The 24,424-nt window shown below is 38.0% G+C and overlaps 1 protein-coding gene across 2 annotated transcripts; it reads right to left on the bottom strand.

The window, feature by feature from the left end:
• Nucleotides 1-590: 590 nt before the first annotated feature.
• WDR5 (WD repeat domain 5) lies at nucleotides 591-23,780 on the bottom strand. Of its 2 annotated transcripts, none has more exons than XM_036751101.1 (14): nucleotides 23,577-23,780; nucleotides 20,307-20,491; nucleotides 19,720-19,828; nucleotides 17,645-17,718; nucleotides 17,133-17,222; nucleotides 16,690-16,779; nucleotides 16,445-16,528; nucleotides 12,974-13,029; nucleotides 11,022-11,068; nucleotides 6,133-6,208; nucleotides 5,261-5,294; nucleotides 4,077-4,151; nucleotides 3,431-3,518; nucleotides 591-2,004 (listed from the first exon to the last, which is right to left on the bottom strand). In XM_036751101.1, the coding sequence occupies exons 2-14, from the start codon at nucleotides 20,385-20,387 to the stop codon at nucleotides 1,904-1,906; spliced, it is 1,005 nt and encodes a 334-aa protein (XP_036606996.1). In that variant the 5' UTR covers nucleotides 20,388-20,491; nucleotides 23,577-23,780; the 3' UTR covers nucleotides 591-1,903. The 2 variants fall into 2 exon arrangements, with proteins under 2 accessions (XP_036606996.1, XP_036606997.1); XM_036751102.1 differs by having other exon boundaries at nucleotides 23,582-23,721.
• Between the last annotated feature and the right edge of the window lie 644 nt (nucleotides 23,781-24,424).

Below are 24,424 nucleotides of genomic sequence, written 5' to 3'. Positions count from 1 at the left end.
AGCAGCATGCAATCACACTAACACTGTCTATAGAGGTGCATATCAATAAAATGGCTTGTGGCATTCCATGGAGTAATACATCTCATTCAGGTTTCAAACAAGGTGGAAAGCAAGACACTGACTAAAAAAACCTGACCTACTCAACTAGTTCTAAAAGGCTCTCACTCCCTGCCCATCCCACCCTCCCCTTAGGATTCAAAAAAGAGTTGAATGAATACCAGAAGATTGTCACGGTTTGTTACAAGCACTACAAAATCCAGTTCTTAAAATGCGTTCCCTTTACCTTAGTTTTCCCTAAGCATCCACTTCAGATTCTCTCCCCAGGGGAATCATTAACCAGTTCTGAAGTTCAAAAGATTATGACTAAGAAAGATTTTGTCTCACAAAGGTAAAGGAAGTTAAAGTCCAACTTGGGCTACGTTATTCAGAGTTCCAACTATATGTTTCTATCACAGAAATGAGAAGTCCAGATTGAATACTTTGCACCTTCCTGAAAGCTGTCATGCCACTGAACAAATTGGATGCTAGAGAAGTGCCCAAACCGGGAAATCTGGGTACTTCATATTGATAAGCATATTATCTCTTCAGGATAAATTTAGTGGACCCGCCAAGACCTTCATTTAAGCTTTTTTTTTTTTTTAATTAGGAAAGGTGTTGGGAAGCTAACACTGATGTTAACTGAGTGTGACAGCAGGCCATTTAATTGTAGCTGTGCCTGTCACACTCAACTCCACATCGGACCACTAATTTGACCTTCAGTGGGAGCCATTTCAGCAATTAACATGCTGCTGCTTTTCACATTTGAGGTGTGGCTTCTTTTCCTGTCTATTCCACTGAAATGTAGTATCCTGTTTATTATTTCCCAAGTACAAAATATAGCCTGAAACATACCCTTCAAAGACAAGTTTATGGCTACATGTCACTTAAATGTAGAGTGATAAGGAAGACTGAATAAACCACTAGGGCAATTATGTCTTGCCAAGAGTTTTTCTGCCACTTGTGAATGTAAGAAACTAAACAGACACAAACACTGCATATTAGAACACGGCTGCCACACACGTACACAAAATCCCACCTTTTTATTACAGCACAAGGTACTGTCATTTGTGTAAACAAGAGTGTGACAAACGGGAAAATATTGAGGCTGAAGTATACAGTCATGCCATTAACAGTTCCGTACTATGAACTTTAAAGATACAAAATTGTCTTTACATTGAAAAAACTTTACAATGTTCTGAGTTTTGTTTTGTTTTTCCCCAGAAAGACTTCAAAATGTGCTGTGAACTTCTACAAGCAGGAATTAATGGTTTGGGGGGAAAAAAGTAGACAACTTGTGATATAGTATCTATTAAACATACACAGCAAGAGGCAAAACTATACAGAAGATTAAAAGATATTTCACTATAAGGTCAGTGAAACTGGGGGATAGAAGGCCAAAAACTTACATGGTTGTATTTGGTCACAGAGTTAGAAGTGGGTAAGTGATATCTTTTTAAAAATTACAGAACATTTAGTTAAGGAAAAATTCATGATGAAATGAAATTTATCCTTCTGTAATAAAAAATTAAAAATTCAGGTTTTTGCTGACTCGATTTATACACAATATAGATTGAAACTCTTCCTTTGACAGCATCAGGAGAGTTGGCAAGAAGCATCACCAAAGTCTTTTGGGACCTTCTAGTAATACAAGCAAATTTTTTCCCCTTAAAGCAAAAAAAATAAGAAAAGGATCCATTTGTCAAATAAGGCAGATGCTGCCTCTTCTCACCAGGCCACCCATTCCAGGGAAGAAAAAAGGGGATTTCCCTTTAGGCCAAGAAACCATTCTCAAATATCTTAGTTTCTTGCCTCACAGGATCTACTTCTTCTTGATACAGTCTTTCTAACATGATATCGAAAGGGCTTAACAGTCACTCTTCCAGAGTTTAATTGTTTTGTCATTTTCTAACGCAGCTGATGCAATGATGTTTTCTGTAGGGTGACAAGCTGTTGAAATCACAACATCTGGAAAAAAAAAAAGACAACCCCATAGTGTGCAAGCTATTCATGTATGGTCCTCAATTGGAAGATGTGGCTCTAAGTTGTCCCCTAGAAATTGATGGGGGTCCTGCACCCTTCAGTCTACACTCATACTCCATTCTCCCTCATAACCAAAGGATACACTTTTTAAAAGTTGGCACTCAGATCTTTGGTACTTTGGCCCTAATGAAATTATCTGATTTTTGAGAGAAGACTGGAGGGGGAGAAGAGAGGGGAAGAGAAAGGGAAAACATAAGCAGTCAACTAAACCTAATACTATCCTCATTTTTAGAGCATCATGTTCTAAATAGAGCTAAAAGTGGACAAAATGACATATTCATCTTGATCTTAGAAGTCAGCAACTTTTTCAGCCAAATCAAAGAGCTTAAAAAAACATTTTTAGAAGGGGTCTAGCTTTTATTTCCCTGTGCTTAAAAGAAATCAAGACCTACTTCAAGCAAACCCTTTTGTTTCAGTCTCTCCATAAATACAAGGAATGAACACATCATGTGAATTGTCAGGACATGAAAAAGCAATCAGTATTGCCTCTGTATATAAAGTGCATGAAGCATGAGGACCTAAGGGAACAAAGTATCAAAAACTTAGACATAATAGTCAGATGAGTAAGTACTAAGTGAACATCAAAGATAAAAAAGGCAGCAAACTTTGTAAGTCCTGAACCTGAATCCCAACTTGATTTTTGGACTTAAACTTGCCTGTCAATTGACTGAGTTAACAGTTAGGGACTTTCATGGCCAGCGCTATGCTATGGGTAGTGGAATACAAAGAAGACATGATTTTTCATAGAGCAAACAGTTTTAATAAGGACAAAAATATGCTAGAAAGAACCAGGTATACAACTATGTGATAATAATGAAGTATAGTAGGAGCTGAGAGTAGAAATTGCCATGGGCTAGAGTGGTCAGAGAATGTTATTTGTGGGGGTTGAACTAGACTTTACAGAAAGATGAAAGAGAAAGATGTTTGATGGAGAAGGGAATATTCTAACTGAGACAAATCACAGTGAACAAAGCTTGTTCAGAAATTAATCAAGAAATCTGCCAAACTAGATCTGTCTATGAATAGACCAACATGTTAAGAGTATCAAGAGATAAAGAGATACTGTGAGATGGAACATTAAGCTAATTTTAGTTCAGAATAGACTTTTATATACACAAAAACTGAGAACACTGAATATGGCCTGGCCAAAGCCAGAGGAAAGAGAATGCTTGTTTGATGCCTTAAACGGTGCAGAAAGAGCAAAAAGGGAAACCATGGACAAGAAAGCACCAGCTCTGTGTTTAACAAGGTGGGTACAAAGCTGTCACAGTTTGAAACAAACAAAATGCAGATTTGATAGTTTAGGAAATCTTCATTAGTTAAAAAAAAAAAAAAAGAGCCTTGTTCTCACCTGTATGGCCTTGTAATTTCTGTACGATCTCTTTTGTCTGAAGGTTCCAAATGTAAACCAGGTTATCTTCTGACCCAGACACAATCCACTGCAATATAAGGAGGTAGAGTTAGAAAGATTAAGGTGAAGAGAAGTTCTGTTTCTCCAAATTTACACTGTCAATTATTAAGCCTGTCTTTGAAGACTCACTTCATGTTATTTGCAATGTATCAAGTCTGAAAATTGCATTCTTCTAGCAGGTTTATGGTATATAACTAACTGATAGTTATTGCTAAATTCAAACCTATCTGGGCAGAATTTAGATACATTTGCTTTCTTTTGGATTATTCTGTTCTCACATAGCAGAAAAGTTTCCCTTTCATTTTTATATACTTATATATGTATATATCTCCTGCTAGAAAGTAAGCTCCTTGAAAGCAAGGATTTTTTTTTGTTTGTTTTTGTCTACCTGGGGCCAGGTACACAGCAATCCCTCAATGAGTAACTTCATTTACTATAGAACAGGTATTTTGCATAAACCAAGTAGTATGTCTTACAAAGAAAGGTATCCACTGTCATCTAAACTTTCTATCATCACTTACTTACTTTTATCTTTCAACAACCTTTCAAAGTCTCAAGACCCTAAAAATAGCCACATGAAACATACCTTTCCACCAGTGACTGAAAAATTCGCAAAAATGCAGTATTTCTCATTCTTGTGACCAGTGTATGTCTTCAGGCACTGAAAGAAAAGAAAGTTATTCTCAGGTTTATCTTAGACTCAAGGAAAAAGTAGTAACTTGCCCCAGAACCTATATAAGTCAGTTACTTTATTGTTAAGTTCATTTGAATCAGTCAATCCTGGACACAGAGCACAAAGGCAATGATCATTATCATCACCACAGTTCCATCTGTCTAAAAGAACTGGGCCATTTGGTTTATCTTACTGATTTCTTGATCTTCCATTTTGTTAATTCCACAAAATTCAAGCTAAGTCAGGCAGTTCTGTTAATGGACTCTTCTTTCCTATATGAACCACCTAGTGAAGTCAATAAACACTTATCAAAAAATTCCTACTACAAGCAGAGGCAGAGTTGGGTAATTCTTCACCTTTGTGAGCATTTAAATTTTAGTCAGCATTATGTTGATGTGATTGGAACCAATTCAAGTCATTTTGCATTTTCTAGTGCATTCTTCATGCATACTTTCATCCTGCTCAAAGTGGCTACTCAATTAGCCTAGTCCCAGAAAAGCTTCAACAGCCAAGCCTTCTCTAAGCATAGATATTCATCTACTTTTTTATTACTTTTCCTACACCTGAGACTTTTTATTTAATTACCAGGTAAATGTATCCTCTACCAAAATCCTCAGAAATAAGAGAGGACCTTTAGCTCCTAAAAGTTATGATCTCCAGATAGTGCACAAGTTAACAAGACTTTGAATTGGAAAGATAGATTATCTTATCTAAGATCAGTCATTATAAGACCAGAAAAACTCAGCACCAGGTTAGCCACAAGATGCCAAATTTTTTAGCCACAGCAACTATCAAAGATCATCTAAGTCAGAAGCGTTCCAATACCCAATCCTGGAGAATACTCACACAAATGAAACTACAGAGTCTTGAAATATTTTATTGTTGTAGATGTTTGTTATCTCTTACAACTTTTATATTTGTGTCAATCTATGAAATTAAACTTTTTGGCAACGTAACCAAGTCTATGAGGCACCTAGCTCTCACTAAGATTTCTCCTTCTAACCTTGTGGCATTACTATCACATAACAACCAAAGTAGGAAACCTGATAGAATGATATTATGTCTTTATAATTCATCCAATTTAAACAAGTGCTTACCTTCCCTTTGCTGTAGTCCCATAGCTTAAGAGTGCTAGAGATTGAAAGAAAGTAATGAATCAATTTTGAATTCAGGTCAGTTTCTCCAATTAAATTTGCTTCTTGTGCTGGTCTATTCAAGACTTCCTACTAAAATAACAGTACTTACATTTGAGTTTTACACTTTGCTTTATAATTAGAATTCTAGGACTACAAACAAGGGTGGAGAACCTATTTTGATCATGTAATTCATTCTGTCAAAATGAGTAACTCAAACCTGCCCCCAAATTTAAAAATAAACACTTATGCCTAAAAGGCTTAGATAGCTAATTAGCTTTTAACATTCATAAAGATCTCAGAGCAGAGGAACTTCCTGATATAATGAAGAAAATAACTTCTTCTAATCATGATCACCATTCAGCACATAGCCTCAGTGATTCCAGAAACATGGGGACAAAAATTCAAGTTGTCAGAGAATACATTTCATAGTAAATGTATCACAGTCTGCCCTGTAGCAGGACAAAATGAAATTCTTATGCCAACTTTTAACTCCCAGTCAATGAGATTCTGCTATACAGTACACCTTATCTTACTCATTCAAGTATAATCAAGAAATTACAAATGCTAAAAGCTATTTCAAAGATTAAAGTGACTACCAAGCCTTTTTACAATTAGTCTTCCCAATTTGTAAAATGAAGGACCTGGACTAGGGCTAAGGTTTCTCCTAACTCAATATCCTAGATTTTAAGTGCTTATACTTGTTTTAAAATAATTTATTCTCATTTATATGTTTGATTAGTATGACTACTGAGAGAATCTTAACATTGGTGTAAAGGAAGTCCTTTTTGTAAAATTATATTATTACAATCAAAAAAAGTGCATAAAATACTTACTTGTCCAGAGTTGCAGCAAGAATGTATTTACCATTTGGAGAGAATTTCACAAAAGACACAGGAGGATTATCATCATCTGTATTAAAAATGAAAATCTTAAGACCCATTTCAAATGTTTGGTCCAATTTCTACTAAATTATGCCACTATCTAGATACAATAAAAAATTTTGTATAAGATGTCACTACTAGTATTGAACCTCATGGCTTTGTGGCTCCTTTCAAAAAGAGAGTTTGAACTTACTTTGCCTAGGAATACAAAAAAAATGGGAAAAGGTTAGATTTATTTCAGTTATTTCCTCAATCCATTAGAAAAGCCACTTACCATGAATAGAAAAAATAGTCCTGAAGTGTCCTACTTACATATTCTTTTAGAAACTAATCCTCCATTTGTCTTAGAGCAAATTATTATTTATAGATTCTTCTGGAAACATTTTAACTTCAAAAGTGCAGACGCTTAGGATACTGATCAGAAGCGTGTCTCAAATATGCACCTCCTTCTCCCTGCATTCTGCTTTGCCCCAGCCTCTAAGATGATGGACCAAACTCAAACCAAACACCTTTTATAGCTTGGTAGGGAGAAACTGATGCTTGGGGAAAAACAGTCAATGACTTTTCACTGAAGTTCTGTGGATCATTTTCCTGATGGGCATTACATATGAATTACCCCATCTTCGTCTCAAATATTCTGGGTCTATGTAACACTTTACCACCAAATGATGGAAGCAGTATGGGGATAGTGGATAGGTGAGGAAGACCTCAGTACAAATCCCACCTCTGAACCTAACTATGTGACTCTGGCAAGTCACTTAAACCTTTAGTCCCAATTTCCCAAACTGCAGAGAGAGAGAGAGAGAGAGAGAGAGAGAGAGAGTGTGTGTGTGTGTGTGTGTGTGTGTTACACTCAATATCCTCTTAAGGTCCATCTCTAAATTTGGGATTTTAAGAATGATCCTGAGGGAAAGATATAAGCATTGGCTTATAGACTCAAATAGCTGAAAAACAGTGTCAGTTAAGAAATGGTTAATCCTTAAATATTAGGGTATTTTTGCTTTTGTTTTGGTGGGAATGAGAGTGGTGGTTAAGACCTGTGATGCTATTGTTGTGACAAACTCCCAAGGCAAATTTCTTCCATGGGAGATTAACAACTTCAGTCATATTTGCCTTTGAGAGTTTCTGTGATTTGCCCACCACCACCACCACACAGCTAATATGTGTCAGAGGTAGGATTTGAAAAATGTTTCTGACTTCAAGGTGACCTTCTTGCTGTTTCATCACTCTGATTTTCTGTATGATCCAAAGGTCACAATATCACTTAATCCTCTAATTCTCTGAACTGAAACATTCAAGTTTTTCCCCATGACAACTGGGTTCTAGACCCCACTATATTCAATATTTGATATTATAAGGCCCCTAACCAACTCTCATAGTTCATGACTAATTTTACCCTTTTGCTTACAATCTATGTTGAAAGTGAGAAAATTTACCCAGAGTGCTCGTGTACCATACATGCTCACCCTCAAATAACAGTGAAACACATTTATTACCCAATTTTCTGGTAGGTTTAACATGCCAATCGATCTTCAGAATTGAGGGATACTCTGTAAAAGGTGTGAAGAATTCAAATACAGTGCCCTATTACAGATGTTCATTTAATCTTATCTATTCTATTTCATACTACTTGGCACAAATGCCAATTACTGTAAATTAGTAAAATTATAGTAAAACTTCTACAACTGGAACTAAGGACAAGAACGAGATATATCTAATTCTTAAGAAGCTTTCAAACCCAATAACAAAATATATAAGAAAGATTAAAGGCTAGATTTGGTTTTAATGATTTTTTTAAATCCGTACTCAACTGTCAATAGGGCCTATTTCACCCATGAAAACAATACTATAAAAAGATGTTCTTTCATAGGCAGTTCTCAAAGGAAGAAATTCAAGCTCTCTATAGCCATGTGAAAAAATGTTCCAAATCACAAATAATTAGAGAAATGCAAATTAAAGCAATTCTAAGGTTCTACCTCACACCCAGATTTGCAAAGTTAATCCAAACAACAAAAATGTAATAGAAGCTATACTTACACAGTACTCAAAGGTTTGCAAAGCATTTTACTTAAGTTAACTAATTTGAACCTCACAACAATCCTATGAGGGAGGTGCTGTGATCCCCATTTTACAGATGGCAGAGAGAGGTTAAGTGACTTGCCTAAGGTCTATGTAGGTGAATGAAGCTGGATTGGAACTCAAATCTTCTTAACACCAAAGCCAACATTCTATTCACAACTAGATGGCTCACTGACCACTAGGTGCCTAAAATGACAAATATGGGAGGGACTGTAGCAAAACCAGCACAATGGTGGAGACAGAAATTTGCATGGCCACCATAGAAAGCAATTTGGACATAAGCCCAAAAAGTTACTAAATGACCCCGCAATATTTCTACTAGGCCTATGCCCCAAAGAAATCAAAGAAAGAGGAAAAGGTTGTATATGTAGAAAAACATTTACTGCAATTCTTTTTGTAATGGCAAAGAACTAGAAAAATAAAGGAGTACTCATCAATTGATGAATGGCTAAACAAATTATGGTGGAGAAGTAACAGAAAAGTACTGTGTTGTAAGAAATGAAGAGAAACTTGGAAGACTTAAAGAATGATGAGGAATGCTGTTATCTCCTGGTAAAGAAGTGATGGTCTAATATGAAGAAAAAGATACAGTCTTGGATATGACCACGATGGAGATTTGTTTGCTTAAATATAGTTATTTGTTGCAAGGTTTTGTTTTTTTCAAGGGAGAGGAAGATAAAGGAGATAGAAGGGAAGAAAAAAATGCTTGATAATTTTTAAAAAAGGAAATTTAATTTAAAATCTTGGTAGACAAAATTTTGACTATAAAAATGTTAAAACAGATCTTTACTGAAGCCTGAGCAAATCAAAACACTAGAACTAGGCTGAGGAAGCCAGATTCGCCAAAGAGTCTGAGATGTTAAAAAGCATTTTAACTGTATGTTAATGATATTATCTGAGATCCATGTAAGAGAATTATCTGCCAAAACATTCTTTGAGACACATCTGCATAACAGCAAAAGTTCACAAAGAATGCAAGCTTCTCTTCTTCCCCACCCCAAGTCCTTGTCCAAATTCTCCAGTCAAGATTTATGAGATTTCCATATGGCACAGCACTTGATGTTTCAATGCAAGTTAATTAACTTTATAAAAGTTAACAGTTAAAAATTAACAAAAATAAAGGTAAATTAATTTAATCAAAGAATAAAGACTAGCATGTAGAACTGCATAAGGAGCAAAGTAAGGTAGAACCTGGCTCCAGTTTTCTACCTAGGAAGGAGACACAGGATTTGGAATGACTACATTTACTCAATCATCAAGTTTATTCACAGAAAGACTGCATTCCAGATCTTTGAACCCTAGTTCAGTAGGGCTTTTCAGAATCCTTTTGTTTTCATAATCCCCTGAAACCAAGCCTATGTAAAATTATTGCAGTAGGCAGTTTCTTTTAGCTCCCCCTTATCTCAACTCTTAACATCCTACCAAAGCTATTAGCTGACAAAGACTTTAATAGAGTTGGGATAGGGAGAGGGAGAAAGATACAGAATGAACGCTACAAAACCCTGGAGAGGGATTTAAGGTAGTAGTAGGTAATATAGTGCATCAATGCATGTTTTTTTTTCTATACAGGAACTACACGAAAGCATTAATGAACATTATTATAATATGTATGGGGCAGAGAAGAGCTGGAAAATATAGATTAAGATACTGACACAGAGCACTGAGTGGGTACAGATCCAAGAATGGACCAAAATATTTAATAAAGAATCCAATATGGAAAAAGAATAAACAATGTTTTGTTAGGGTTGGCTAACTGGGAAGAGAAAGAGGAGACTTCAAAAGGATGTGATTTGCTCAATTTCAAATGTGTATTTTCATTTTTCAGGCAGATCTTTACACAAATGTAAAGGTCTTTCATAAGTAAAGAGGGGGAAAGAGAAGTCAGGACTGAAGACTCAGGAAGATGTACTGATGATTCAGAAAATAAACAGTGTTAGATAGCCCCAGGAGCAACTAAAAATTAATGGTATGGGAAGAGGAAAAGACAAGAACAAATGATAAGGGTGAGACGAGACCATTAAATTTGGACAAGAGATTAGAGCTAATGACGTCAGAAAACATACTAATCTATTAGGGAAAATAAGTGAAGAATAAAAATTGCCTTTCAAAAGATAAGTGGGAATAAGAATTGTTAAAGTATCACTTCAAGATCAGAAATGTATAGGAACTCAAGAGAAGATGGAAGAAGCTCAGGGAGAGACTCTATGCCTGTCAGGTCTTTGAGGGCAAGGGTCAAGTCATTCTCACCTTTGTATGGCTTGAGTCTAGCAAAGCATTTGCACATAAATGTCATTTGAGGAACTATAAGCTATGTTCAGAAGGATGGTTGCTGGAGGGTGAAACTAATGAGAACTTTCTCAGGTAACACAGTAAGAAATTGAGGAAATTTGAAATAAAAATTAATTTTCTTTTGTTTAACCTAAAGATCAACCCCTAGGGAAAGAAATGGGAAAGTGGAGGGAAGACACCAAAAGAACACCAGTTTTAAATCTGACCTGATTTAGGGAAGAGATTCATCAAAACCAGACCCAAGAAATGTCAGTGAAGGAAGAAGTTAAGAAGAGCTAAGAGAAGTCAAAACCAAGCTCTCTCTTTGCATTTCAAACCACCATGCCAAGAATAGTTATTACCTTAAGATTTCTTTTAACTAACTTCATCCTTTAGAAGAGAAGTGTAATGGAGTAGAGACAGAATAGAACAAGAAAAAATTCTCAGAGAATTGTGAATCATTAAACAAACAAAAATAAACTTTGTTTACTTACCAATAAGTGTTTTTAAACATTGACCTGATGCTGTATCCCAGATTCGGCTTTTTAGAAAAAACAAACAACCAGTGTATTAATATAGGTAAAAAATTGATAATCTTTGAATTTTAAGGATTAAAATACAAGCAAAAAAAACCCTAAATTATTTGTTTTTAATGCATTAAATGAATAACTATTAAAAACAAATAATCAAACATAAAGTTTGCTCAGTCCCTTTCCAGTTATGAAGTCCTACCATGTTTGGCTTTGACAATTACTGAATAAGGATATGTACACACGGTTCTGACTGATCTCACATAAATCTTATTTCTTCAAATGCTTTTTTAAAATTGTTCTAAACTCTTTGGTAACACAATTTAATGTAGTCAGCCATTCCTGATTATTAAACAGTCTGATTCTATTTTTCTGCCATTACAAATAGTGCAGCTGTGAATATTTTTATTAAAAATCTTTTACCTTTTCTTTATACACTTGTTAATTTCTTTTAATTCCCCATCTCCTGCAACTGAACTTTATTAAAACAATCATAGCTAGTATTTATAAAGCAATTTAAGATTTGCAAAGAGTTTTACAAATACCTCACTTTATTCTCACAACCATTCCTGGTGATAGATGCTATTCTTATCCCCATCTTACAGATAAGGAAAATGAGGTTGAAGTTAACTGACTTGCTCCAGATCACATTCACATTGTTTGTGCCAGAAACTGCATTTGAACTCAGATCTGCCTAACTATAGGTCCAGTGCTCTAACCAGTACACCAACCTAGCTGCCCCCAGCAAAAGAAAAAACAAAACTAAGTCAACTAACACTGAAATCCTGTCTGGCAATGGATTCTATATTACCATCCATAGTCCCCCACCTGGGAGGAATGTTCTCCTCTTCTATTCATTAACATTCTGCTTGACTTCTTTAATGTTGTTTCAGTATTGTAGCCATTTTGTAAATTCTCTTCTTGGTTCTTTTTTTTTTTAACTCTGCGTCACTTTGTACAAGTACTCCCATGTTTCCCTGAACTCATTTTTTCATTGTTTATGGTATTAAATTCATATGATCACTATTTGTTCAGCCAACCTTAGCTAATTTTTTGCTACCATAGCAAATGCCACAAATACTTTATTAAACCCAGGATCTATCATTCACCTTATTAGAGTACATGATCAATAAAGGGTCTGCTGGGAGAAAAGATAGGACCCATTTAGTCTCTTTTACTCATGTGACTCCAAATTATTTTTCAGAATGTTTAGACCAATTCACAGCTCCCCAATCAGTGTGACTCCTCACACTGATTGTTGTTGTTTATTATCTTTGCCAATTTTATAAGATTTTAAGGAAGAAGTGCTATGCAACAGAATTGATGTGTTGAAAGGTATTCACTGTGACTTGTCTTATTTAATGTTTGGATTAATCAAAAGTCCCACAAATGTAGAGCACCTGTTGTCATAAAACTAGTTTCACTTTTGGGGCCATTTTTTGTGATTATGGTGGGTGTTAGGGGATACCTTAAGATTGTCTTGATTTGCTTTCCACTGGTTACTAAGGAATTTGATTAATTTTTTGTTAACAGCTTACATTTTCACCTCTAAATACTTTTATCCCCTTATAATTAGTCACTGGGAGAATTTTTTTAATCTCATATTTACCAGTCTATTGGATTCTGGCTCATGGATTTAGACTTTGAAGGGACCTTAGAAGTATAATGCAACTTTCTCTTATAGATAAGGAAATCAAGAGTTAGGGAGGTGAATGACTTGCCCAAAGTCACACAAGTAGGAATCAGCAGAGCCAAGACTCAAACCCATATCTTGTAATTCCAAATCCAGTACTCTTTCTACTGAATCATGCCACTTTTTCTCAACCTGTGTTTTTCAATGACATTTTAAGTATCATCCATTGATTTGTGCAGAGAAACTGTGTTAAGTCAAAGGCTAATAAAAAGTTTACACTTACCAAAGACCATCGTAACTACTTGACACTATCAAGGATCCGTCACGATTAAAATGAACCTACAATTGAGGAAGAGAATCAGCAAACACTTAAAAATAAATCCATCCATTTATGGACCATTTCATAACAAAACAGTTCTTAAGAGTTATAATTCTTAGATACCTGAATAACACTTATGTACAAAGTGAGATTAGAACCTTAATTCAGGTAAGTTTTAAAAACAGAAATCATGGATTTGTGATTTATTTTACTGTATGGTTCTCCAGATTAACTGCTAAATCCAATGACTATTACTCATTGCCCAACCTTCCCAACTTTTCTACAGTTCTGGATACTGTAGAACATGTTGTCATGAACAACCACCCCTGGGCCCCTTCCAAATGCTGTTTCCTCCCTTAGCTTTCAAGGCAGTTGCCTCTCTCAATTTTTGGTTCTCCTTCTAGACTGATCCTTTTCAGTCTCCTTTCCTAAATCATCCTTCTCTTCATGCCCTCTAAGGATGCCCCACAAGGTTCTTTCCCTTCACTCTCTTGTTAAAGCTTATCAGCTACCATGGGTTCAACTATCATCTTTAGGCAGATGATTCCCACCACATTTATATATTCAGTCTTCATCTCTTGAACTCTACTACCACATAACTCCCTAAAGGACCCATAGGAAACTCAAACTTATGGCCAAAACTTAAGCTGTTCTCCCCATCCCCAACCCAATATGGCCCCTCCCCCCAACCCAACTTCTTCCAACCTTCCATTTCCGTTGGAACACCACCATCTCTCTAGTCACCAAGATTTACAGCCTGGGTCATCTTCAAGTCTTTGCTCTTCTTCAATCCTCATATTCATTCAGTTGCTAAGTCCTTTGACCCTAACTCTAAATGCTGTATCCATCTTCCCCTCTTCTGGACTCAGAGCCTCCATCCTAGTTCAGGGCACCACACCTCTTACCTGAACTGCTTAACAGCCTAATTCATCTTCCTATTTCTAGTCTCTTCATCTATCTTCCACATAGCTACAAGTTAATATTGCTAAGAGATCTGACCCTATCTCCCCGACCCCAAGCCTCCAATTGCCCTATGCTTCCTCTAAAATAAAACACAAAGTCCTCAGACTAGTATTCAAAACTCTCTATAATCTAGCCCTCACCTACCTTTCTAGACTTATTTCATATTACTCCCCTCCCACATATTCCATCTCCCTTCTCTGTGCCTTTGCATGAGTAGGTTCCCCATGCATAAAATGCATTCTTTCCTCATTTTCAAGTTGAAGGATGCCAACATTCCTTCACTGTATAGTTCAGGTGCCACTTCTTACATGAAGTCTTTTCTAATAATCATAATAGTAGTAGAAGTAGTAGTAGTTGCTGCAGCAGCTAGCATTTATATAATGCCTATGTGCTAGACACTAGCTAAGGATTTTATAAATATTATCTTATTTGATCCTTAACAACAACCTTAGAAGGTTGGTGCTTTTATGATCCCCATTTTACAATTGAGGAAACTGAGTCAAGAAGAGGTTAAGTGACTTGCCCATAATCACTATGTCCAGCACTCTATCCACTGCACCACCTAGCTGCCTCAATTGTAATCCAGCCCTCCCTTTTTCCCTCACCAGTTATTAATGCTCTTGCCCTCCTGAAATTATTTTTGTATTAATTTACTTTGAAATATGCTGCTTCTAGTAGAATTTAAGCATCTTCCTTATAAGTAGAGACTGTTAGCTTTGTGTTTGTATTGCCAGCGTCTTACACACCATCATTAGTGTTTGTTGAGTTGAACTAAATTTAACTTCATGCATAAATGGACAGTATGCCCGTTATGTTTCAGGATGGATAGCACACGTGGACAAATATAATAGAATCATTTACTGATATGCCTAATTTAGTCTAGGAGTCGGTAAATATTTACTGAGGAAATCTAAAGGCAGTCCCAACTCTTATCATCTACCAGGGAAGACAGATATGTATACAAATAACTCTATTACATCACCCTCCCATTCCATATTTTCCCAGGGGGGTGCTATTTACATTAGAATAAGACTATCTAGGTGTGTTCTGAAAGACTAGACCAAACCATCTGGGTCTGAATTACCCTCTCAATTTGTAATAAGAAAATGAATGCTTATTTGAGCTTTAGTCTTTCCATTTATGGCACTGAAACTGATCTGCACTTCTCTTTGGAAATTAAAAACCTTGCCTTTTGCCAAAGATAACTAGGTCTCATGTCACAGATATCAATAGCACATATCCCTTAGGTCCAAGAGCATTGCTAAGGCTCTTTAGGGAAAGCTTTTTGACATTCACCATGGTCTATGTATCCCACCCAAAGTAGCCATTATTCGCAATACCATGTTCTGCTCGTGTCCTTTTCTTTACCTATTCTATAAAGATTACACCCTATCAAGCCAAGATAAAATTCCATATATGTACCCTGAAGTCCTTTCTGCATCACCCTAGCAGCACTGGCTGGTTAATAATCCAACCTACTCTCTCATACTTCAAGCACTTTGAACATTTACTAATTACCTAGACCAGGAGTTCTTAATCTAGTTTGTGGAGTTTTTTTTGATAACTGTATTTCAATGTAATTGAATACAATGATTCCTTTGTAACCCTATGTGTTTTACATATTTCAAAAACTCTGAAAAGAGATCTGGAGGTTTCATCAGACTGTCAAAAGGGTCCATGACACAAGCAAGGTTAGGAACCCTTGTGGGTCTAGGTGCTTTCCTGCCCACGCTCATATTTCACTTTCTCCAAATGCTGTGAATGGGGTTCCCGTTGTTCCTATTTTATAGATGGGCAAACCAAGGCATAAAAAGACTGATCAATGTTCACATAAATTTGGATTACATGGTTTAATGCTCAGTTCTTAGTTTTGTGGGTTGGTCTTATCCTTATTGTTATGGCTATTTAGTTGTTTTTCAGTTGTGGCCAGCTCTTCATGACCCCATTTGGGGTTTTCTTGGCAAAGATACTGCAATGGTTTGCCATTTTCTTCCTCCAGCTCATTTTACAGATGAGGAAACTGAGGCCAACAGAGTGAAGTGACTTGCCCAGGATCACACTACTAATAAGTGTCTGAGACTGGATTTCAATTTATGAAGATGAGTCTTCCTGTGCTCTATCCACTGCACTTCCTAGCTGATCCTGGTTTTATCTCCAAGTAAATAAAAAATACTTGCCTATGGAGTCCATAAATTACCTTTTTCTCATTTTTAAAAATCAAACCTGTGATTTGATTTGCATAGGGAACTCTCAGTGACGAAACTCCCTATTGCCAATGAAGACCAGTAGCTTGTAACTATAGTCTTAGAGAGTTCTTAGGAAATTGAGAGGTGAATTGTTTTGTCCAGGTTCACACAGGCAGTATGATATAGATTGAATCCAGGTCTTCTTGCCTTTTGGGTCAACTTTCTATCCATTGTGCCATGATGTGCTGTAATAAATTAAACTTGAAATGTATATAAGGGGACTTACAGCTGAAACTGGGTCAGAATGAGCAGGTAAAGTCTTGAGGCACTTTCCTGTTTTCACATCCCATATCCTTACACTTTCGTCAAACTAAAGGAGAAAAACAAACATTAAGCAGTCAAGATGGAGATTTCTGCAATACTGGCAATCTCATGAAAGGCAATATTGATTCCCTGAAGATTACCCGCTGCCCCCATTATCTTTATTATACATGTTCATATACAAGTTATTTGATATGATTAAAAACTTACAGATCCTGAAACGATGAGGTTGGACTGGGGATTGAAGTTGCAGCAAAAAACATAATTACTGTGACCCTTCAGTGTTTTTAGACATTTCCCCTAAAAAACAAAAGTATCAAAGTTTTTTTTTCAAAAATACTAGCATTTACCTAAAAAAAAAAAATCACTATTCAAACTAAACTTATCAGAAGGTCAAGGAAACTATATTCTAGAATCTCTTGAAATTCATGCTTCCTCCTACATACAGGTTATATAAAATATTCACACATCACAGAGCTGAACTGGTTGACCTAAGGTCCCTTTGCAAATTCTTCATTTTACTTAGCCAGAAAGAGAGAAGGATTGGGTCCTAAAGTATACTGCTTACAAATATTAAATCCCTTGTCCATCTCTGTTATAGTCAATAAATGGGGGGGGGGGGGGCGGGGAGGAGAGAGAACCTAACTACTTACAGAGCTAACATCCCATATCTTAAGAGTTTTATCATCGGAAGCAGATACAAGAAGATTGGAATCTGATGACCAGGCAACATCTGAGATTCCCTTTAAAAAAAGAAAAGGAAGGAAAAAGGCAGATTAATTCCCAGGTGATATACGCAAGAGATATTTTTAAAAAAAAAAAAAAGCACTAGCCACTTAATTGCCAGAAAAAGCTTAGCTAATGTATTAATAATACATAAGACTTATATTCTTAGAAAAATGAAGTACTGCCAAGACACTCAATTTAGCTGCTTTGTTGAAAGTTAGCAACTACTGATGAAATAGTCATGAAATGACCTGACATTTGCAAGAAATGACAGACAGAAAGTATAGCAAAGCTTTAAATTAGTCCATTCCCAAATCTAAAATCAAAGCGCCACACCTTTTAGCTTTTAAAATGCTCTTGTCCCCTCAGGTTCCACTGTACAACATTAACTTATATTTTATAATAAACCCCAAAGAGGTATTTTTTTTAAAAAGCCTACCAGTTTGTGCCCAGATATTGTTTTCTCAAATTTTCCATCATATGCTCCCCAAATTTTAATGAGCTTATCTGCAGCTAAAAGACAAAAATATTTATTGTTAGTCTATGAGAGATGGGTAATAACTTCGGCTTTCACATGGTCTCATTTGATGCTCAGAGATAACTTGTGAGGTGAGCAGTTGGTTGTTGTCCCCACCTCCAACTTCTGGTAAAAAAAAGTCCACACCCAAGTAGGATAAAAGGTCTGACTACAGCAAAAAGTATGCTTTGTCATTACATTTATGCCTTTATTAGATTAACGGTAAGCAGTGAGGAGACCTTTTCTAACTGTACCTGAAGTACCAAGATTAAGAGGAAAATTGTGACATTTCTCAGTGTGAGTACACAATACATACCTCATGAGGGAGGAGTGTCCCTGTGAGTTTTCTGACTACAGACTGTGGAGAAAACTGACGGACATGACACTCTGCTTTAGCTCTGCATTTCACACAGTGTGAAGAAAGTTTTTGCTTTACACCTCAAGTATGAAATGAATCAAAAAGGATTTAAATGCCAGTCTGTCTCCATTAGACCTAATTTGATGGTTTTTTTAGGAGTAACTCTAAAAATATTACCCTTGTCATCCAGCAAGATCTGGATAACAAGAGGAGTCAACAACCAGACTTAAAAGAGTTGTTATTACTAACTTAAAGTAAACCCGGAGGGAGATCTCTCAATGGAATTCCCCAGTATGCTGTTCAACATTTTTATCAATGAATGAGGATGACACATGCCTGATAAGGGCTTGCGGCTGGGAGTGACAGTTAATATAGTAATGACAGATTCAGGATGCAAAAAGATCTGACAAGATAGAACAACTGTCCAAATCTATTAAGGTTAAATTTAATTGGAATTAGTTGTATACTTGGGTGAAAAAAAATAGAACTACAAAGGTGAAAGATGAAGATACGGCTATGCAAGAGTTTATTTCAGAGATCTGGGAGTTTTGGGGAGACTAAGGTTTACAGGAGCCAGTAAAGTATGGCAACTGAAAAAGGTTAATTCACTCTTACTTTGGGGATCTAAAATTTCTGGGAACTCTAACCAATGCAAACAGCAATCATTCTTTGCTTTAGTGGATGGTACTCATGAATTGCTACGGCTAAATCGCCTGGTAGTCAGCCTTCTGGCATTAGCTAAGGTGATTCGCAGATAGGCCTTAAGGTCTATGTATAAAGCCTTCCCAACTGACTGGGTCAGGCCTGCTGGAATTCAGGCTCTACTGATGGTTTTCAAGAAGACAGTCACTTCCACACACTAAAGCATTACCTGGGTCTAACTTTAGAAGAGGAATGCCATCTTAACCTGGACATTATGCTTCTTTAACATAGAACAAAGGAAGAAATCAGAGTAAAACATAAGAAGACTCCATCTGAAGCTCTGTATCCAAATCTGGATACATTTTTTTAAAGGCGCCTTAAAATTATGTCATTGGAATAACTGAATTTCGACTTAAGATCTTCAACTTAAGACCTGGAGGGTGATGCATAATTTTGACATTACCTATGACCTTGTACAAGTCACTCACCCTCGCTGAGCCAGAGTTCCTCATCTGTAAAATGAGGGCTTGGACTATATGGCCTACAAGATCCCTGGAAAGCTCTGGGTATAATAACCTAAGATAGTTTCAGGATTATCATATGAAAGAGATCAAACTTGCTCTCTTTGGTTCCATAAGAGTTCAGTTTCAGAGAAGCAGATTTATGCTCTATATAAAGAACAATTTCCTAACAACTGGAGCTAGCCAAAAGTGGAATGAATTTTCTCAGAACAAAGTGGATTCTCCCTCACTAAGGTTTTTTTAAATGGGAGCTAGCTGAATAACTACAGCTTTTTATAGAGTTCCTATTCAGATATGGGTAAGCCAAAGTAACCTGAGGTCTCTTCAACTCAGATTGTCAGCAATATTGACAAGAACAATCAACTTAATATGGAAGGGTTGCTAAATCGGTAGTATCTCAAGGACTGAAACCCCAGCCTCAATTTTCTCAACAACCAAATTAGGTAGTGACATCACATATTTGAGATTATACTTACAAGAACTTGCTAACCATTCTCCATTTGGACTAAATTTTACTGAAGATACAGCTTTAGTGTGTCCTGCTAATGTGAACTTTAATGCGTAGTTTGGCTTTACAGGTGCAGGCTAGAAAGAACAAAATTAAATATCAGAAAGGGATCCTGGTCAACCTACTCAGATCCTTACAAAGTTAGAATGGGTGCAAAAGTATTATTGACAGCATTTTACTTAGGGAGAAAAAGAGAAACAACAATTTTCAACAATATAGTAAGTGGCCAAGAGATCAACCCCAGTGTGCTAGTAAATGTTTAATAACCTGCTCTCTGAGGAAAAAATATGTACATGACACACTTTTAAGTTTAATCTCTATTAACATTTTCCCCATCACTTTGTCTACATAATCAACAAAACAATAAAGCAAGGCCAGATCTATAGCATTAACCAGATTTTCACGGTATAAATGCTCACACTGAAAATTCAGCAGTTGGCTCAGCTGCTCTGAGCTTTAGCTCTAACACACCCACCTTTGGATTAACCTTACTTCAATATGAAACTTTACTCGCTTAATTTCCCCCAAAAGTACATCAGACCTTTTAGAACACACCTTGCTCTGATTGGCTGATGAGGAAGGTGTAGATTGTGTTTTTGTGGCTTCTGCTTCTGGTTTCTTTTCTTCAGTTGCCATGGTTCTGAAACTAGCAAGTCAAACTGAGGGTGCTTAGGGATGAAGGGATGATCAACCAGAATGCTTCAACAGTGAAAAGAAAACCTGTGTTCAGTAATTGGTACCTGTAAGGGGAACAGGAAGACGTAGGGACAACCACTATTAAAAGGAAATTTTATTTAAAATAGCAATATCTAGAAAAAGTTAATAATAAACATTTAGCCATAATACTGAACCCTATCATACAAGTTAAGGATAAATTTATAATTGAAATAAGTTAATTTAGAGAAAGTATATAGTAATCCTAAATTTCCTGTTCCTACCTTTCAGTTTATTATTCATAGCCAAACTACCCTTGAGCTATCTTTGCATTCCATACATAGTAATAGTCCAAATTATGGAGTCGTTTTTCCATTGTTATTCAAAAGTCTAGGAATGCTTGCTGGGAATAGCTGAGATACAGTTTTTTCTTTAAAGATTATTTTTAAAGGATTTTTTTTTTGTTTTTCAATTCATAGGATTGACAGGAAACTAGGATACTAAGTGACAGGAGGAAAACTAAATCCCAGCAGGATATAGCAGTTTCAGAAGTCACCCAGATTCCAAGATACACACCATCTGAGACAAGTCAAACAGATACACTAAAATACAAGCCCAGTGTGCTTTTGGAGCCTTATGGTTGTTATCTGCTGCTACAGCTTCCATACTATAGAGGTAAGGATGTTTTCTAGAATGTTTCCCTGGTGAGCTGAGAAGTTCATTTGCTTATGAGAGACAACCAGGAAACACAGCTGAAAGTTCGAGCCAAAGTCAGCTTTGTGTTGGAATTTCAACTGCCTTGCCTTCTGTAGCAAAGCTTGAAATGCTGCACTGATACTCTGCAATCAAGACTCATACTGCAGATGAAAAAAAAATCTCTACTGCAGCTCAATTAGATTTCAGCTTGACAATGGAAAGTATTGAAAATCTGTACTGTAAGTAATAATTTCACCTGCCTCTTGGATCAGTAGCTCTGGATGTAGCCTCAACACTAACTTCCATTACTTGCCTACATCAAGCACATACCAGTTTAATGAGAAGAGGTAAAACGTTTATTTTTGAAACCTAGTATTTTTCCATCAGAAAATCTTAAAAATCGCTACACTAGAAATTGTAATTTCTCCATATAATTTAGATAGAATAAATTCTTAGTTTAAAATGTCTTACCAGAACTTCTGATTGCTCTGAGGGGAAACAAGTCATTAAAAATAATACTAACATCGGCCAGTCATGAAAAAGAGAAGGGTGGAGGTGGGAGAGAGGGATTACATCATAAGCACCCACTTTACAAGTCTTCTAGCAGACAAAAAATACACAGGTACCAGGCCCGCCATTAAAGTGATTCCCCCCACACAAAACCCAGAGGTTTTAATTAGTGACCCTAACACCTAGTACATCTAGGAAAGGCTTAGGAGACCTGGTGGTCAAAGTTTGTCTTTTGAGGTCTGAAGGAAAAGAAGAGAGAAGGGCATCAGAGAGATGAAGAGCAAAAAAATAACATTTAGTAGCTCGCCTAACCACTTAAAAAAAATAGCAAAATATTTGAATAAGGAGAAGACCAGGCCAGGAACACACCTGAGGACTACTGGCTGAAGAAATGAAAAGAGTACTCCCTCTGCCTTCAAATGCATGAGGTAATCTCAAGTGAAAGGCTCTGGTAAAGCCAGAAACCTATCCCTCAATGAAAAATAAAGAGCCCCAGTGGGGGAAGCGGTCATTGCTAGGATGTGGGCAAGAGAGAAAAGTGTGATTGGATGGGGAAAAGAAGGAAAATGTGCAATTAGAAAGGTGGAGATCCCTGAAAAGAGGGGAAACCTATCCTACAGTGTGACCCAAAATTAAGGGTTTTGAGTAAGGGGATGAGGTGCAGTGAAGTGGGCCATGGCTGCCTGGTTAAAAAAAAAAAATACCACAAAGGGATCACTAAAGAAAGGAGAAGCCTGCTCTCTATTCATTCACACCTAATGGTTCACAGAATTTTTAGGGGAAAGGAAGGAGAATGAGTCAAAATAAGGCTGTCTGAATAAATGAGTGGAATGGGGGAAAAGGAACAACTGAAAGGGCAGTTATTGAAGAAAAAAGGAATGCTGCCCTCTTAGTCTTCACCTGGTTGTTTCAGTATACATTTTTCTTATGTGTGATGAGTGGCAATACAGGAAAACACTTGGGGTTTGGCTGCTTAGAGGTTAGGGTGCACTGGAGATAAAAAAGGTAACAGAACTAGTGCATTCCTTCTGAGTCCAAGCCCAGATGTTTCTAGATAGGGTAAAGAAAGGGTAAAAATGGGGATTCAACTGTGTAATGAAGCATCCTGAATCCAAATCCAGGCGTTACAAAGTGAAGTTTTGGGGGGTTTTCTTTAGAGGAGTAGGGGATAGTGAGGACTCTACGATTAGGTGAAAGTGACCTGTCCCTATTGACCTGGAAAAAGGGTGGTTGAAGATGCTTTCTGAATCCAATCCAAAGGTTTCAGGGTAAAGAAGAAATAGTGCAGCTATGGAAGTGAGGGAAGGAGGTAATTGGGGGTACCCTCCCAATTCATGGAAGGCTATTTCTAAAGGTGTTGGAGGAGTGGGGGGAGAAGAGGGAAAGGCAACTGAAGCTTTGGGGCTTGGCTAACCTGGAGATACATGGAAGGAGTCTTGAGGAATGGGGGGCACCGCCTTAGTCTTTGCCAAGATATTTCTGGGAAGATTGGGGTGAGAGGGTGAAGGAAGAAGGGGGAACAAACTGGGGCCTGTCCTTCCAGGGAGGAGGAATAGGAAACAAACGGGGTCCATACTTATGGATTATAGGGTTGGGGGAAAGGGGAGACCATCGGTGGTTAGCTGGAGGAGGGAGTGAAATGGGGAGGACGTGGACATGCAGGGCGAAGGGGCCCCTGAAAGAAGAGGTGCACCTCACTCCATCTATCCCTTGCAGGCTGCATGGGAGTGGGGGGCACTGAGCAGCCGGAGGGACCAGATTCTCCTCGGAGAAGGGGGGCAGGGGGCCTCTGAGGGGCGCACCCCGGGCTGGCGAGCAGGCGGTCCTGGCGGCCCAGGCCCGTCCCCTGCGGTCTGGCAGGCGGCCGGGGTCCGGGGTCCGGGCGCGGCCGTTCCTCCGGGCTCGCAGGCCAAGGCCCAGGCCGGGCTCTGAGACGCAGACGGATGCCGCCCGCCGCGGGCTTACCTCACCTCCGCTCAGGGCGAAGCCTCATCAGCCGCCGCCGCTCATGAGGAGCGCAGCGCTGCTGGGCCCGGGCGAGGACCGACGACTAGGCGCCCGCCGGGACGAAGTGGAGGTGGCAGCGGCAGGGAAAGCTCCTCCTCCCGGCGCCAGGCGGGTAATGTGGACAGGCAACTCCCCCGGGCGCATGCGTGGCGACGGGGCCGGGGCGAGCGCAGGGGCGGAGCAAAGGACCGGGAGAGAGGGCGGAGGACAAGGAGGAGGGAGTAAGGACACAATACTAGGCTGTTTCCGAGATGGGCTACGGCAAGCCGCAGAGGCCGAATTTCTCAGATACCGCAAACTCCTTAAAGCATTTACTAGCGTGCTTTCACTGCGTCTCTATGGTATAGTGGGAAGAAACTTCAGACCTCCCCTAATTCAAACCCCTCGTTTTACAGATGAGCAGAACGAAGTTCACAGAGAAGTGACTTGTTTTTCTGAGTCTTTGACCGAGAAGGGACCTTTCATCTGGGCAGGAGGGGTACACGAGTTATGAGAGAGATAGAGAGACAGAGGGGGAAGGGAGAGACACACAAGAGAGTGTGACACCGAGAGACAGATATGCAGAGACCGACGAGAGAGAGGTGGGGGGGAAAGAGAGAGTAAGAAAAAGACAGACAGGCAGACAGACAGACAGAAGGCGGTGGGGAGGGAGGCAAGGAAACAGAGAGACAGAGAAGGGGGAAAGAGAGACAGTGAAGGGGAGGGAGATAGAGAAGCAGACAGAAACGGGGGCGGGGGGGGGGTGGAGAGGTCATTCCAAAATTTTTACATTATTAAACCTTAAAACTGCACTAAGACTTTTAGGA

This window comes from Trichosurus vulpecula, chromosome 3, assembly GCF_011100635.1.
Source record: "Trichosurus vulpecula isolate mTriVul1 chromosome 3, mTriVul1.pri, whole genome shotgun sequence".
Taxonomy (NCBI): Eukaryota; Metazoa; Chordata; class Mammalia; order Diprotodontia; family Phalangeridae; genus Trichosurus; species Trichosurus vulpecula.
The sequence above is the reverse complement of the archived record's forward strand: the minus strand, read 5'-3'. Positions and strand labels throughout refer to the sequence as shown.

What these genes read in the sequence shown, in the direction of transcription:
- WDR5 (XM_036751101.1), bottom strand. Translation starts at nt 20,387, where the DNA reads ATGGCAACTGAAGAAAAGAAACCAGAAGCAGAAGCCACAAAAACACAA. An exon ending in CATCAGCCAATCAGAGCAAG is followed by an intron (nt 19,829 to 20,306) that starts GTGTGTTCTAAA and finishes TGTTCTTTCTAG; the next exon opens with CCTGCACCTGTAAAGCCAAA. An exon ending in AGAATGGTTAGCAAGTTCTT is followed by an intron (nt 17,719 to 19,719) that starts GTAAGTATAATC and finishes TTTGTCTTTTAG; the next exon opens with CTGCAGATAAGCTCATTAAA.